This window comes from Gopherus flavomarginatus, chromosome 2, assembly GCF_025201925.1.
Source record: "Gopherus flavomarginatus isolate rGopFla2 chromosome 2, rGopFla2.mat.asm, whole genome shotgun sequence".
NCBI lineage: Eukaryota > Metazoa > Chordata > Testudines > Testudinidae > Gopherus > Gopherus flavomarginatus.
Genome location: NC_066618.1, coordinates 75805491 through 75820521, shown reverse-complemented (window position 1 = coordinate 75820521; position 15031 = coordinate 75805491). Strand labels below are relative to the sequence as shown.

Sequence of the window (15031 nt, the reverse complement as noted above, 5' to 3'; positions counted from 1 at the left end):
TGCAAAGAGGTCTTTTACCAGGAATGCCCATTCTTGAAAAATCCATTCTAGACTCTCCTTCTTTACAGACCACTTGTGATGGTCTACTAAGTATCTGGTGAGAGAGTCTGCTAAGGTATTTCTCACCCTGGCAAGGTGAAATGCCTTTAGAGAAATATTGTTACATATGCAGAAGTTCCACAAGTGAATCACTTCTTGGTTCCCTGCTTGTTTAGATAAAACATAGTAGTGGTGTTGTCAGTAGGAACTTGAACCACTTGATTTCTGATAGTGGTGATGAATGTCTTGTAAGCCCAACAGATGGATCAAAGTGTTAAAATATTTATATAGAGCATAGCCTCCTGAGTTGTTGATAGCATCTGAACTTGACACTGTCCAAGATGAGCATCCCACCCTCTGGTGGACATACATGTTACAAGGGTTATTGTTGGTTCCAGTGGTAAGAAAGGTACCCTTTGCAGATGTTCTGGGGAGCCATCCACCAGTTCAGGGTCTTGACCATTCATGCAGGTATACAAATCATCATGACCAGAGAGTTTCTATTTGGATGGCATACAGATTGAAGCCAGGCCTGCAGATATCTTAAGTTAAGTTTGACATGCTGAGTCATGTACATGCATGAGGCCATATGCTCCAAAAGTTGAAGGTAAGAACGTACTGTTGTCCTGGGATCAGACTTGAGGTTTTTGCAAAGGATGACTATGGACTGAAACTTGTCTGCCACAAGGTAAGCCATCACTGTCTCGGCGTTGAGATCTTCCCCCATGAAATGTATTAGTTGGACTGGTGAAGTGGAAATGTATTAGTTGGATTGGTGAAATGGAAATGTATTAGTTCTCTGGGTTCAATTTCAGCCCCAAATGACATGATGATGCTGTTTCGATGTACTCTTTTGATGTTCCTCAAACTAACTAACTGAATGCTGGAACAATGGAGATGGGCAGCTACCACTGACATACATTTGGTGAACATCCTCTGGGCTGAGGACAGACCAAAGGGCAGCACTGCATACTGTCAGTCTGTGTTCCTGACAATGAATCAAGATAATTTTCTGTGACCTAGATGAATTATTATGTGAAAGAAAGTGATCTAAAAACTGAGGGACGCATACCAATCTCCAAAGAAAAGAATAACAGATGAGAGGATGACCATCCTGAAATATTATTTTCAGGATGAATCTATTCAGATTTCTCAAATCCAAAACAGGTCTTAGACCACTTCTTTTTCTGGAGGGGGGTGAGGGGAAGAAATCAGAAAGTAATAGGAACAGAAGCCCTTCTCTTTGTGCTGGTGAGGTACTTCCTCTATTTCTCTCAATTCCAAAAGAGATTGTACTTGAAGTAGAACAGCCTTGTGAGATCGGTCCCTGAAAAGGGATGGGGTAGGTGTCACGGAATGTGGGGGAGTCAGGCTCTGAACCCCTCTTCCTGGGACTCACAGTGACTCTCAGACAGCCAGTAAAACAGAAGGTTTATTGGACAACAGGAACACAGGCTACAGCAGAGCTTGTAGGCATAACCAGGACCCCTCAATCAAGTCCTTCTGGGAGTTCAGGAAGCTTAGTCCCCAGCTTAGGATTCCCTGAATTCCACCACCCAGCCCAAAACCGAAACTGAACTAACTCCCTCCAGCTGGCCCCTTCCTTTGTCAGCTTCCCAAGCAAAGGTGCTGACCCCCCTTGCGCCTGCCTGGCTCAGATTACAGGCTCAGGTCCTGTCCCTCACCTAAAGTCATCCCCAGCTCTCCCATCCCCCTCACAGACAGTCCCTACTGCATCACATCTCTCCCCCTTTGAGACTGAACTGAGTGGGGTCACTCTGCCCAGTGACCTGGGGAAGTTTAGGGCCCCCTCTCTGGGACAACGCATCCACTATCAGGTTGGCACTTCCCTTCACATGGACCACGTCCATGTCATAATCCTGCAGGAGCAGGCTCCACCTCAGGAGCTTGGCGTTGGCTCCTTTCATCTGGTGCAGCCAGGTCAGGGGAGAGTGGTCGGTGTACACGGTGAAGTGTCACTCAAAGAGATATGGCTCTAGTTTCTTAAGGGCCCACACCATGGCCAGACATTTCTTCTCGATGACCGCGTAGTTCTGCTCCCGGGGTAGTAACGTTTTGCTCAGGTACACGATGGGGTCTCTCTCCCCCTTTTCATCCTCCTGCATTAACACCGCCCTCAGTCCCGTGTCTGAGGCATCGGTGAACACCATAAAGGGCTTGTCAAAGTCTGGGTTTGCCAGAACTGGGCCACTAACCAGAGCCTCCTTTAGTGCCCGGAGAGCCTGCTGGCACTCCTTGGTCCAGACCACCTTGTCTGTCTTCCTCTTCTTGCACAGCTCAGTGATGGGGGCAGCTATGGTGCTAAAGTGGGGCACGAACCTTCGATAGTACCCTGCCATCCCAATAAAGGCTTGGACCTGCTTTTTGGTTTGGGGAGCGGACCAGTCTCTGATCACCTCCACTTTGGCTGATTCCGGCTTTAGGCAGCCACTCCCCACCCGATGGCCCAGATAAGATACTTCAGCCATCCCCACCTTGCTCTTCTCAGCCTTTACAGTTAAGCCAGCCTCTCAGAGTCGGTCCAGCACTTGTTTAACCTGGGACACGTGGTCCTCCCAGGTTCAGCTAAAGACGCAGATGTCATCAATACACGCCACAACCCTCCACCCCTCAGTAGCTGATCCACCAGGCCCTGGAAGGTGGCTGGCACTCCCTTGAGGCCGAAGGGCAGGGTCAGAAACTCGTAGAGCCCCAGAGGGGTGATAAAGGCCGATTTTGGCCTGGCATCCGAGTCCAGCGGCGCTTGCCAGTAGCCCTTTGTAAGATCCATGGAGGTGAGGTACCGAGCACCTCCCAGCTTGTCTAGGAGCTTGTCAGGCCTGGGCATGGGGTAGGCATCAGATACGGTGATGGCATTGAGCTTTCAATAGTCCACACAGAACCGGATCGACTCATCCCTTTTGGGGACCAGCATCACTGGCAAGGCCCAAAGGCTGGAAGATGGCTGGATCACCCCCAAAGCCAGCATGTTCCTGACCTCTCTTTCTAGGTCCTGGACAGTTTTCCCGGTGACTCGAAAAGGGGAGCATCTTATAGGAGGATGTGACCCAGTCTCCACCCGGTGAACAGTCAAATTAGTGCATTCAGGCTGGTTGGAAAACAGCTGTCAGTATAAATGCAGCGCCCCTCTTATCTCAGCATGCTGGGCCAGGGTCAGCTGATCAGAAAGGGGAATTGCCTCCAGGGAAGAACCAGCTTTTGTCCCAGGGAGTAGATCCACTAAAGGGTCATCTCCCTGCTCCTCCCAATGTCCACACATGGCCAACACCATATTCCCCCTGTCATAGTACGGCTTCACCATATTCACATGGTACACCCGGCAGTGATGTGCCCGGTTAGACAGCTCCACCACATAGTTCACCTCATTTAGTTGCTTGACAACCTTGGAGGGTCCTTCCCAGGCGGCCTGGAGTTTGTTCTTTCTCACGGGGATGAGAACCATCACCTGATCCCCGGTGGTGAAGGCACAGGCCTGCGCCGTGCAGTCATACCAGACCTTCTGCTTCCTCTGGGCTCAGGCTAGATTCTCCCTGGCTAGGCCCATGTGCTCGGCAAGTCTTTCCCGGAAGGTCAGGACATACTCTACCACTGACTCTCCATCGGGAGTGGCCTTCCCCTCCCATTCGTCTCTCATCAGGTCCAGGGGCCCCCTTACCCGCCTTCCATACAACAGTTCGAAAGGCGAAAACCCGGTGGATTCCTGGGGTACCTCCCTGTACGCGAACAGCTGGTGAGGTAAGTACTTGTCCCAGTCCTGCGGTTGCTGGCTCATAAATGTTTTTAGCATCATCTTTAGTGTCCCGTTGAACCTTTCCACCAGCCCGTTGGACTGGGGGTGATACGCGGAGGCCCAGTTGTGCCGGACCCCACCTTTCTCCCACAAGCACCAGAGAAGGGCCAACATGAAGTTGGACCCCTGGTCCGTTAAGACTTCCTTGGGGAACCCTACCTGGCTGAAAATGGTCAGCAGTGCACCTGCCACGGTGTCTGCTTCAACAGAGGACAAGGTCACCACCTCGGGGTAGCGAGTGGCGAAATCTACCACCACCAGAATGTATTTCTTCCCCAACCGGGTTGTCTTGCTGAGAGGTCCCACTATGTCCATCGCCACCTTCTGGAAAGGTTCTTCTATGATGGGTAAAGGCCTCAAAGCCGCTTTCCCCTTGTCCCGGGCCTTCCCCACCCGCTGGTAGGGGTCACAGGATTTGCAATACTGTCGGACATGGGTAAAGACCCCAGGCCAGTAAAAGTTCTGTAGCAGCCTCTGCCTGGTGCGTCGGATTCCCTGGTGCCCCGCAAGAGGGATGTCATGGGCCAGGTACAGGAGCTTGTGTTGAAACTTCTGGGGAACCACCAGCTGCTTCCTGATCCCCCATGACTCTGCTTCCCTTAGGGGAGCCCATTCTTGGTACCTGAACCCCTTCTCCCAAAGGAACCTCTCCTTGCAACCTCTCCTCATGGACTATACCGCACTGAGTTCGGCCAGGTCCCTTGGCCTCCACAAGGAGGGATCTTTCTGCAACTCAGCCTGGAACTCAGCAGTTGGGACAGGGATGGGGACCTGCTCTCTCTCACTGGTTGGGTCTGAGGCCGCAGCTTCTCTGAGCCGTGTCCCTGGGCGTTCCCTCCCCACCAGGTTAGGGTCCTGCGCCTCAGGCAAAGTACCTTTCCCATTGTCAGGGCGCAGTTCCCCTCACCGACTCTGACTATGGGTCACGACCAGGGCACCCCGGGAGTTGCTTGGCCAGACCTCCAGGTCCCCCCCATTAACACCTCCATGGGCAAATGTGGGTGTACCCCCACTTCCTTGGGGCCCTTGGCCCCCCCACTTCAGATGTACCCTCACCACGGGCACCTTGAATGGGGTCCCGCCTATGCCCATCAGGGTCAGGTAAGTGTCGGGCACCATCCGATCTGAGGCCACCACCTCGGGCTAGGCCAGCGTCACCTCTGCGCCCGTGTCCCAGTACCCAGTGATCTTCCTCCCATCTACCTCCAGGGGAACAAGGCACTCTTTCCGGAGGGGCAGCCCTGCGCCTACCCTGTAAACCAAAAACCCGGAGCCTGGAGCATCCAGCCCCCCAGAGGAGCTGACCTGGGGCCCTCCTCCCTCCTTCGCAGGCGGTATGCGGCCAACCCCCCTTTCCTTGGAATGCTGCCCCTCGTCCAGCTGGGTCTCTACCAAGTTAGCCTGGTGTGGGGTCGGTCTGCTCAGTCTGTCCTTGAGCATGGGGCACTGGGACCGTATGTGGCCCCTCTGGCCACAGTGATAGCAGTTTATGTCCCGTTGGTCCCCTTGAACCGGTCGGTTGTCCCTGATGCTGGGCGTTCCCCTTGGGAGGGGGTTCTCCCTATTCCCCCTTTGGGAGGTCCCAGAATGAGACTCTCTCTGCATAGCGGCGGGCCTGTTCCTTTGGGACTCCTCCCTGCCACCCCCCAACCGGCTCTTCACAAACTCATCAGCCAGCCGCCCTGCATGTCGCGGGTTCTCTGTCTTTTGGTCCCTCAACCACAGCCTCAGGTCGAGTGGACACCACTCATACAGTTGCTCTAGTACCAGCAGTTTAACCAGGTCCCTCTTCGTCTGGGCCCCATCTGCCCACTTGCTGGAGCATCCCTCCATACGGATGGCTAGTTGCAGATATGAGACCTCAGGGGTTTTACACTGACTCCGGAACATCTCCCAGTACATCTCAGGAGTCAGCCCAAACTCGCGCAGCAGGATCTGTTTAAATAGTTCATAGTCCCCTTTCTCTGCCTCTTCCAGTTGGCGGTACAATGCCACGGCTTTGGGGTCCAGTAAGGGGATGAGAACCCGGAGCCTGTCCGCAGGATCTACCTGGTGCAGCTCGCAGGCCGTCTCAAAGGCATTCAGGAAGTCATCCATGTCCTCCCCCTCCTTATGCTGGGCCAGAATGCACTTATCAAAGCTCCGTGTGGTCCTGGGCGCCCTCTTGCTCATCACCGCCGGGGGCCCGCTCTTCCTCAGCCTCGCCAGTTTCAGCTCATGATGATGCTGTCTCTCTTCTTCCTCCCGGTCATGTTCCCTCTGTCTCTCACGATCCTCCAGCTCTCTCAGTTTTAGCTCTCTCTCCCATTCCAGCCGCTTCCACTCCACAGATGCTGAGCGTCACCAGGAGGATCCCCTGCTGGCCGGCGAGCTTTGCTGGGAGGATCCCCTGCTGGCCAGGGGTGTCACGGTGCCCTTGGTATTCGCTGGGCTCCTCCCTGCCCTTCCCCTAGGCATAGGAAGGGGAGTATCAGGGAGCCCTCAGCAGCCGGCTGACCACTCCCAGCTGGGACAGACACTGGTGCCTGTGCTGCATCTGCCAGGCTGCTTCCCTCAGAGACAAGGATCAGTTCATTCAAGCAATCTCCCTCCTCCAGTTGGGCAATCAGCTGGTCTTTGGTGAGACTCCCTCTGTGCAGCCCCCTCTGCTCACACAGCTCCACCAGGTCACACTTAAGGCACTTGGCATACATCTTCCTGCTGATCACTCACAGGCCTGTGTGCTCACTGCTCCCCACGGTTTCCAGGGGGACCCCTAGTGTGCCAGTCCTTCTTGAGGTCACCACCTCTCTGCCAGGGTCAAGCTGCAGACTCCTCCGCCCCTGGGACCACTCATTGCAATCCCCTGGGGGACCCTGTTACTGCAAAAGTCCTTCTCACTGGTCTCACACTCTCAGGGGTTAATCACCCCTAAAATCGTCCCTTCGTTTTACTGCTCCCCAGTCACTTACTGCAGAAAGCGCTGTCCATGGGGTGCAGTAAGTCCCGCTGCTGCCATCAGTTGTCACGGAGTGTGGGGGAGTCAGGCCCTGTACCCCTCTTCCTGGGACTCACAGTGACTCTCAGCCAGCCAGTAAAACAGAAGGTTTATTGGACAACAGGAACACAGGCTACAGCAGAGCTTGTAGGCACAACCAAGACCCCTCAATCAAGTCCTTCTGGGGGTTCAGGAAGCTTAGTCCTCAGCTTGGGATTCCCTGAATTCCACCACCCAGCCCAAAACCGAAACTGAACTAACTCCCTCCAGCCGGCCCCTTCCTTTGTCCAGCTTCCCGGGCAAACGTGCTGAGTCCCCCCCCTCTCCCTGGCTCAGATTACAGGCTCAGGTCCTGTCCCTCACCTAAAGTCATCCCTGGCTCTCCCATCCCCCACACAGACAGTCCCTACTGCATCACAGAAGGTAGGTTGGGGAAAGGAAGTAAACTGAATAACTTTTCCATACCTCACCATGCGGAGCACCCACTTGTCTGATATAATCTCTTTCTATGCACTGTAAAAGAGAGATAGGATTAGAACCTAGGAAATGTATCCTGGTGTGAGTGCTGTCCTTGATGAAAACATCAGAACAATTGCTTCACTGAAGTTGAGACCTGGTGAGAAGGGCTTGCAGTCAACAAAACTGAAGGCTGTCATCTTGGAGACTTCAATCTTCTTTTAGAGATATCCTGGGGTCTTTGTTGGAAAAACAAAGATCTATAACCTGATTGAGGTTTAAACTGTTTCCTCATCATCACTGAAGATGAAACTCCCAGAAGAGCAGAGAGTTGCATAAAAGTCTTCCAATGTGTGCATTGTTTTTTGGTTAAAATAACTAAAATAACTTAGACGCTTCAAATAGAAGGTCTTCCATTGTATTTTGCAGCTCTTTTGGGCTGCCCAAGGCCTTCAAGCCTGAAAAGCATTTCACTGAAATGGCTGTAGCCATGGAATGAAAAGCAGAGTCCAATGCACCAAATGACTACTTGAAGAGATGTGGGGGCTGAGAGTTGCCCCACAGACACTATGACCATGAACTGGTTTGTATTTGTCAGGCAATTTGTCTGCAAATTTTGCATTTGATCATCAATTCATAAAAATATATTTGAATAGCAAAGCCTAGTAATTTGATATGTTCATTTCCAAGCTTGTGGTGGTATAGACTTTCCCTCCATACAGGTCCAGTCTCTTGTGTTCTTTGTCCTCTGGGATAGCCTCAGGGTGAGACTGCCTTGAGCATTCATTAGCCACTGTTATTACCAGAGTCCGAAACAGGATGCATGAAGAAATAGTGAAATTCCTGTTGAGGAACACGGTAACCCCTTCCACATGCTGGACAGTGAACCATATAGAAGCTGGGATCTGCCAAAGAGTTTTGTCTCGTTCTTAAAAAGCCTTATTAAACGGAAAGGGCAACTCTTACAGGGGTTAGAGCTGGAAGAATGTCTAAGAGTTTGGTTGAATTGTCCTGCATGACTTCTGCCTGCACATGTAGAAATGTGGTCACCCTCCTCATGAGAACATGAAAGACCTTAAAGTCTTCAGGAGGCTTTGAGAAAGATTCTGGGGTTACATCCTCATCAGGGGAAGAAATATGAGGAGGTAGATCTGTGGGTTCTCCCTGTGTTCCTCTTCCTTAGTTAATCCCAGTGTTGGGATGACTGATGGACTGGGTCTTTTCTAACAGGAATAGATGCTTGAGATGCAGACTTTCTTCTGGACCACATTGCAGAAGGGTATCTAGAAGCTCTGGGAGAAATCCAGCATGCCCAGTATGGCACGGGTGGGAAATCCAATCTCTGTACTGCCCACAGTGGTGGACACTAAACTGGAATAGCCCTATAAGTGTAGTATTCCTTATTCCATCCCACGAGTCTGAGAAGTGTCCCTAGAATGTGATCTGTAAGGTGACTTAAAAGACCTTGCAGGAGAAATGGGTTGGTTATGCTTCAAATCTGAGGAGAAGATGATATAGCTATCTTCAAGAAATGGAGAAGCTGCTTCAGTGGGTGTTAGCAGATGCTTCAGCCCTGGTGAGGCATGCTGCTGCACAGGCAGTACTACCAGTGTTAAAGCTGATTTTATTTGTCCAGGTGGAACATATAGCACAGGACGAAATGCTGACTGGTATATGGATTGCACGAACAGGGCCAGCATTACAGATGGTGCCAACAGTGCTGACTGAGCAGACAAGATAGACAGTGTGGAAAGTGCTGATGTGGATGAAACTGCTGCCTTTGATACCAGACAGTGAATTAGGCACAAAAAGGCACAATAAGTTTTTTGTCACAAAGAATGTTTGTGACATCAACAAGCAGCAACGAGTCCCGTGGCACCTTATAGACTAACAGACGTATTGGAGCATGAGCTTTCGTGGGTGAATACCCACTTTGTCGGATGCATGTAGTGGAAATTTCCAGAGGCAGGTATATATATGCAAGCAAGAATCAGGCTGGAGATAATGAGGTTAGTTCAATCAGGGAGGATGAGGCCCTCTTCTAGCAGTTGAGGTGTGAACACTAAGGGAGGAGAAATTGCTTTTGTAATTGGCTAGCCATTCACAGTCTTTGTTCAATCCTGAGCTGATGGTGTCAAATTTGCAGATGAACTGAAGCTCAGCAGTTTCTCTTTGAAGTCTGGTCCTGAAGTTTTTTTGCTGCAGGATGGCTACCTTTAAATCTGCTATTGTGTGTCCAGGGAGATTGAAGTGTTCACCTACAGGTTTTTGCATATTGCCATTCCTAATATCTGATTTGGGTCCATTTATCCTTTTACGTAGGGACATCAACATTACTGTAATTGGAGGTAAGTGCTCCACAGACAGCACCTGATAGTGCTTGAGTAGAAGATGATCAAGATACCTGTCTTGATGGCCCCACCAGAGTTGACAGTGCTATGTCAAACAGTACCAGTGAACACAGGTGTTTATGACCAGACTTCAATTCAATAATGAAGGACTTTTAGATGATCTGTTGCATTTGTGGGACAATATATAAGACCTTATAATATATAAGGATGGTCTATCAGCCTCAGATGGAGAAGGAAACTTCCTCTGTTTTGAGGAAGCTGCAGGAGAAGAAGATCTATTTTATCCAGATTTTGGTTTTGGGGCCTGAGCAACCAGAGGTGCACTCCACTCCACTCCACTCTCTCTTCCTTCATAGTCAGGGTCAGAATCTGAAGCGGGGTGCATCGATTTCTCAAGCAAATGAATATTGATATGGAATTCCCTCAAATTCTTTATCCTTGCTGGGAAAGAGGTATGTATGGACATTTGTCCCTAACATGTCCCTCTTCCAAGACAGCTTGAGTACCTATGACTCACAGATGTTACTGCCCTGCAAGTGGCACACTGTTTAAATTCTGGGGTTTTCTGCATGGTAAGAGACACTCAGAACACAAAGAGTGAACTATCTAACTAACCTACAACACTAAAACTATGAACAAAATATGTAAAATATATTTTTAAAATCTGGCAAGTAAAGAAAATCAAAGCTTAACAGGGAGCCCTATCTCTTGACATGGATGGTAAGAAGGAACTGAGAGGGAGGCAGCAGCCACACCCCTTTCATATTCTCAGTTTGGAGCACAAAGATGGCAGAGATCCATGTGCCACCCACTACTCCTGCTGGTAAAAGTCTCTGACTAGAGTGCACTAGGCACACACACACACCTACGGTGGAATGTATATGTGCACAATGACTCTAAGGAGAATTTAACATTGCAGCAACAGGTGTCTTGTAATTTGTTTTTTGTTCTGTATGTATACATGTGGCTTGTATGTTAAAATATTATTGTTCATCAAAGACCATCTTTTCAACACAAAAGGGAATCAAAATCTCAAATATGTTAAGATGCTAAATGTATGTAAATATTATTCAAAGTAACTGGACACTTGTAATTAAACAGATAGTTTATACATACGCAGATTTTCTTTTGACAGGAAGTCATCTGAAACCATTGTTTCAAGAGAGCATCTTAACATACTTTTCCTAGAAAAAGATTTTCACACATTTAATACAAGTCACTAATGATGCACAGTTAAAGGACATTTTAAAATATAATATTTATTCATACAACATTTTTCTAGGTTCTTTCTTACAATAGTTGCTACATATTGATTTGTGAAAAAACATGTCTCTCTCATTCATTTTCTGGTAATAATACTTATTATAGGTACAATCCTCTGTTTATCCCGTATTATTAACAGAGTTTTGGTCCCAAGGTTTGGATAAGCAGTAAGAAGAAATGCATTATGAGAAGCAATTTCTATTTATACACAGAAAAACTCAAATGTAGGCACAAAATGAGCCAAATTTCCAAACTCTAACCCACAAAAATTGTCCAGGCTAAATTTAGCTAATATAGATACCTTATTGTACCCACAAATCAGGTACTTCAATATCTAAGTGACCTAATCATTCCTCCACACAAATAAACTGCTTTTATTATTTGCATCTGCATAACTGTAGGAACAAAAATGAAAGCCTGCTGAAAATCTAGCCAATTATCACTTTTATTTAGCAAGGTAAGTAGAAGTGAATTTGTGAGAGACAATTGAAATCATGCTTAATGTTTCTAAGCTCTGAAAAAATAGTGTTTATATTTCTTTCATGATGGTCCTCCTGAATTCTCCACTAATGCATGACCCTTGATTTACACATCTCTTTTTCAGGATTTGCTGTTGCAACCCTTCTGGCCACAGAGGGCCAAATGTCTTCCCTTCAGCAGTGCTCTTGCATTGACTTGGATATTGTTAGTGAGGGCAAGTAGGTGCTCTTCCTACTCCAGCACCCACGTTCTCAGAAATGACAGAAGCAATCTCACATAATAGCATGATATACTAATCACAGTGCTACCAAATCACTGGAAGTTATTTAATTACACATTAAAAACATTAAAAAAGAACTACCCAAATCTTACTTTCTTTTTTGTCCTATGACACTTTTATTTTTCTTGACAACTTGCTTTTTCTGAGCTTTTATCTGAGACACAAAAATAATAAAACTTGGTTTGTAAGTGGTAATATGCTGCAACATTTTAAAGTAATTTTATGCTATATATTAGTACATTCTGTAACTATATGAACTTTTACAGGAAAATAATTTAAACTTGTAATTACAAATATGAAAAATAATTGATCAAAATGTTTATTAAAAATCTAATAAAACAATTATACCAATTCAAGTAATGTTTTGTAGATCCCTTAAGTGAATTCAGGCTTTCATTATGATACTAAATATTAGTAGGCTTCTTCTCTGACATTTGTAGTTTGATTTATAAGACAGGTATGTCACATGTTCTAAGCATGTATATACACAATTTATATTAAAAATACACCCTACATAGTACAAGGTATGTTTTGTTTGTATGAATATGAAAAAAGAAATGATAGCTTAATCCACGCTACAGTATTCTTGAAGATATGATTAGATTGTCATCTCAAAAAGACAATATATGTTCTTCATCAAGACTCTGGTTTTTTTTTTAAATACAGGTTAATGATGATAAAAGGAAAGCAAACACTGTGCTCTTTTGGACAGGGCACTGGAGTGAAAGTTAGAAAATACGGGCTCTGCTACTAACCTGCTGTGTTACACTGGGCAAGTAATTTCATTCTCTGTGCCTTTGTTTCCCTTCTGACTTTTCAAAAGCTTTGTCTATTTATAAGATAACTAGAGACTGCCTCTCACTATGTGTCTGTACAGTGGCTAGCCCAGTGGGTCCTCACAGATTAGTTGGGGCTTTTGAGCCCTATTGTAATACAAATAATAACATTTTTAATTATTAGGATTTTCTTAATGGGTATATATATTAAGAAAATGATGCAAACTTACTTTTACACTTTCCATAACTGGTAGATAATATAATATTCCAAAACATCAGTACTTCTTAGGGATAATCAGTTTAGGATCACATATTAAGTAACACAAATCAAAAGATAACTTTTTATGTAAGTACTGAACTACTACACTAAATCTAAATACCTTTGGCTTTTATGTATATTTATTCATTCTAACTCTGAAATTATCTCAAATACACCGGTGGTTTACACAAATTTGTTTTCTCGATTTACTTTGGCCCCTGAATTTTGCCTTCATATAAGAAATGATTTATTAATCTTTTTTTCCCAAGGAATTTCAGACCTTTATCACTATTCAAATGGGAAATTTGACAAGACTGCCAAAAATGAAAATTTCATCCTTTGTATATTTGTCAGAAGTGATCAAAGAGGAAACTTAATACTCCATCAGACTTTCTTCCTGTTGGGAAGTATGAGGGAGAATTAAGTGAAATGCTGAAAGTACAGTTACTCTGAAAGATGACTGTGTTAAAATACTTTCTTCCTCAACAGATCTGCTTATTGTGAGTTGTCAGTCATATCTGCTTATTGTAGTGGCTAATAAAGATTTATTGCTTTTCACTCCTGTGACAATTTGAAGAATCTGTCTACATACAGCTTATGAATTTTGGTTGATTTTATGACATTGCTGTATTACTAAATGCCTCAGTGTATTGCTATCTGCTACCAAGGGCTTGTGCCACTTTTCTCCAAGACTAGGGACAATGGAGAGTCAGTAACCTGAATGGATCCCATTCCAATGGGAGCACTATAGAACAATGGGATGGCTGAAGCCTTGGAGATTGAATTTGACCTAGCTTGTCTGCAGGGAAGAAGGGGTCAAGCAGTGGAACTTCCCCAAAAGAGGAATAAAGAGGCTTATATGCTGTTCTAGCCCTTTTAAAACACAGAGGGATTCAGAGACAGAGAGGAACAAAAGGGACAGCTTTATGAGAGAGACAGGTTCTGTTGACTGTTGGACCAGCCAAAGTTGAAGGCAGCTGACTGCAGATAGACTCCCTGATTCAGAGGAGAAGCCATGAGCTGGTGAAGAGTAGCTAACCCAATTCCCAAAAAATGCTCAAGAGTGGTAAGGTAACTGAGACAGAGAATGGCACATAGACATTTATTGCTTTACCTCATCTATTTTTCTCTTGTGCTGTCTAAAGTAAAGAGTGTTTGTTTTCAGAAATCCTTTGCAAAGCCTATGCCTGTTTGTTTCAACTATCACATGTCCCTAAAGAGGTAAAATATAAACAAAGAATCCTCAACAGGGGAGCTCTGGGAAAGGATGTGCTTAAGCTACTGGAGTGTCTTGCGAGGTTCAGCACTCATCTGGTGAGCCTAGAACAGTATTAGAGAGGCTGTGCCAGGAAGAGTGCCAGAGAGGCCAGAACCATTGCCAGAACCCAGACCAAAAGAAGCTTAAAAGATGAGATCCAAACACAGCAACCTGCCAAACTTTTTATTTATTGATGATCATAGAAATGACCTAGCCTGACTTTCTATGCCCATGTTAAAAGCAACAGAGTGTCCTGTGGCACCTTATAGACTAACAGATGTATTGGAGCATAAGCTTTTGTCGCTTTTTATAGATCCAGACTAACACAGCTATCCCTCTGGTACTATGCTCATGTTGTGTTTGAAGGACTGGCTGTTAGAAAAGCGTTTTTGTAAACCTGTGAATTGACTGCATTTGTTACAGAAAACTTTTAGATACAAACAAGGAATCTCTCAATTTACTGAATCATTTTTCAGAGTAGAACTGAACTTTAAACTGAGTTCTTGGTAAGTACTTTGCTGCCCAAACAACAGAATTTGTAAACTTTATTTTTTTCAAAGCAGGTGCCAAGAACTTGCTCATTTTTTAATTATAGAGTAGTAGCAGCTACAGTAAATTAAGGTATTTTTTAGTTTTAATTAAATTTAATATTATTAATAAGGAACAGAAATAGAACAGAATGCATCTATAGTTACATGCAGCACATTGAAGGAGCCTAAATAAAAAAATCTCTTGAACATATATTTTAGATACAATTAATATGAAAAATACTACTTTTGGATAAGTATAATGGATTTCTCTTATGAGGTTCCCTCCTAGTTGCTGCAGTGAGCTATTGCTGTAGCCTTTTGTATATACTGTAGAAGTGTTCAACTTTTTAAATGAGTTTGATAGTAGCATTCTAGTCCCTAGTGGATAGTTGTCAAAAACACCAATGTGGCATGATTCAGCACGATAGGAAGATTCTGCTGTGACTGAGACAGCAACAGTGCTGTAGGTTGGGAGTTAAGGACAGATACTATACAGAATGTAATGTATCTTTCACAGTGCCTACTTGTACTATTACTTTAATGAGCATCAA

The 15031-nt window shown here is 45.8% G+C and overlaps 1 protein-coding gene across 1 annotated transcript in view; it reads right to left on the bottom strand.

Annotated features, from left to right (window-relative positions):
• ZCWPW2 (zinc finger CW-type and PWWP domain containing 2) overlaps positions 1-15031 on the bottom strand; it is a 104488-nt gene that overhangs the window by 30037 nt on the left and 59420 nt on the right. The window contains exons 5-6 of the mRNA XM_050938520.1: positions 11750-11811; positions 10751-10818 (exon numbers count right to left, since the gene is read on the bottom strand). Coding sequence (XP_050794477.1) covers positions 10751-10818; positions 11750-11811 — 130 coding nt within the window. The remainder of the gene's footprint in view (positions 1-10750; positions 10819-11749; positions 11812-15031) is intronic.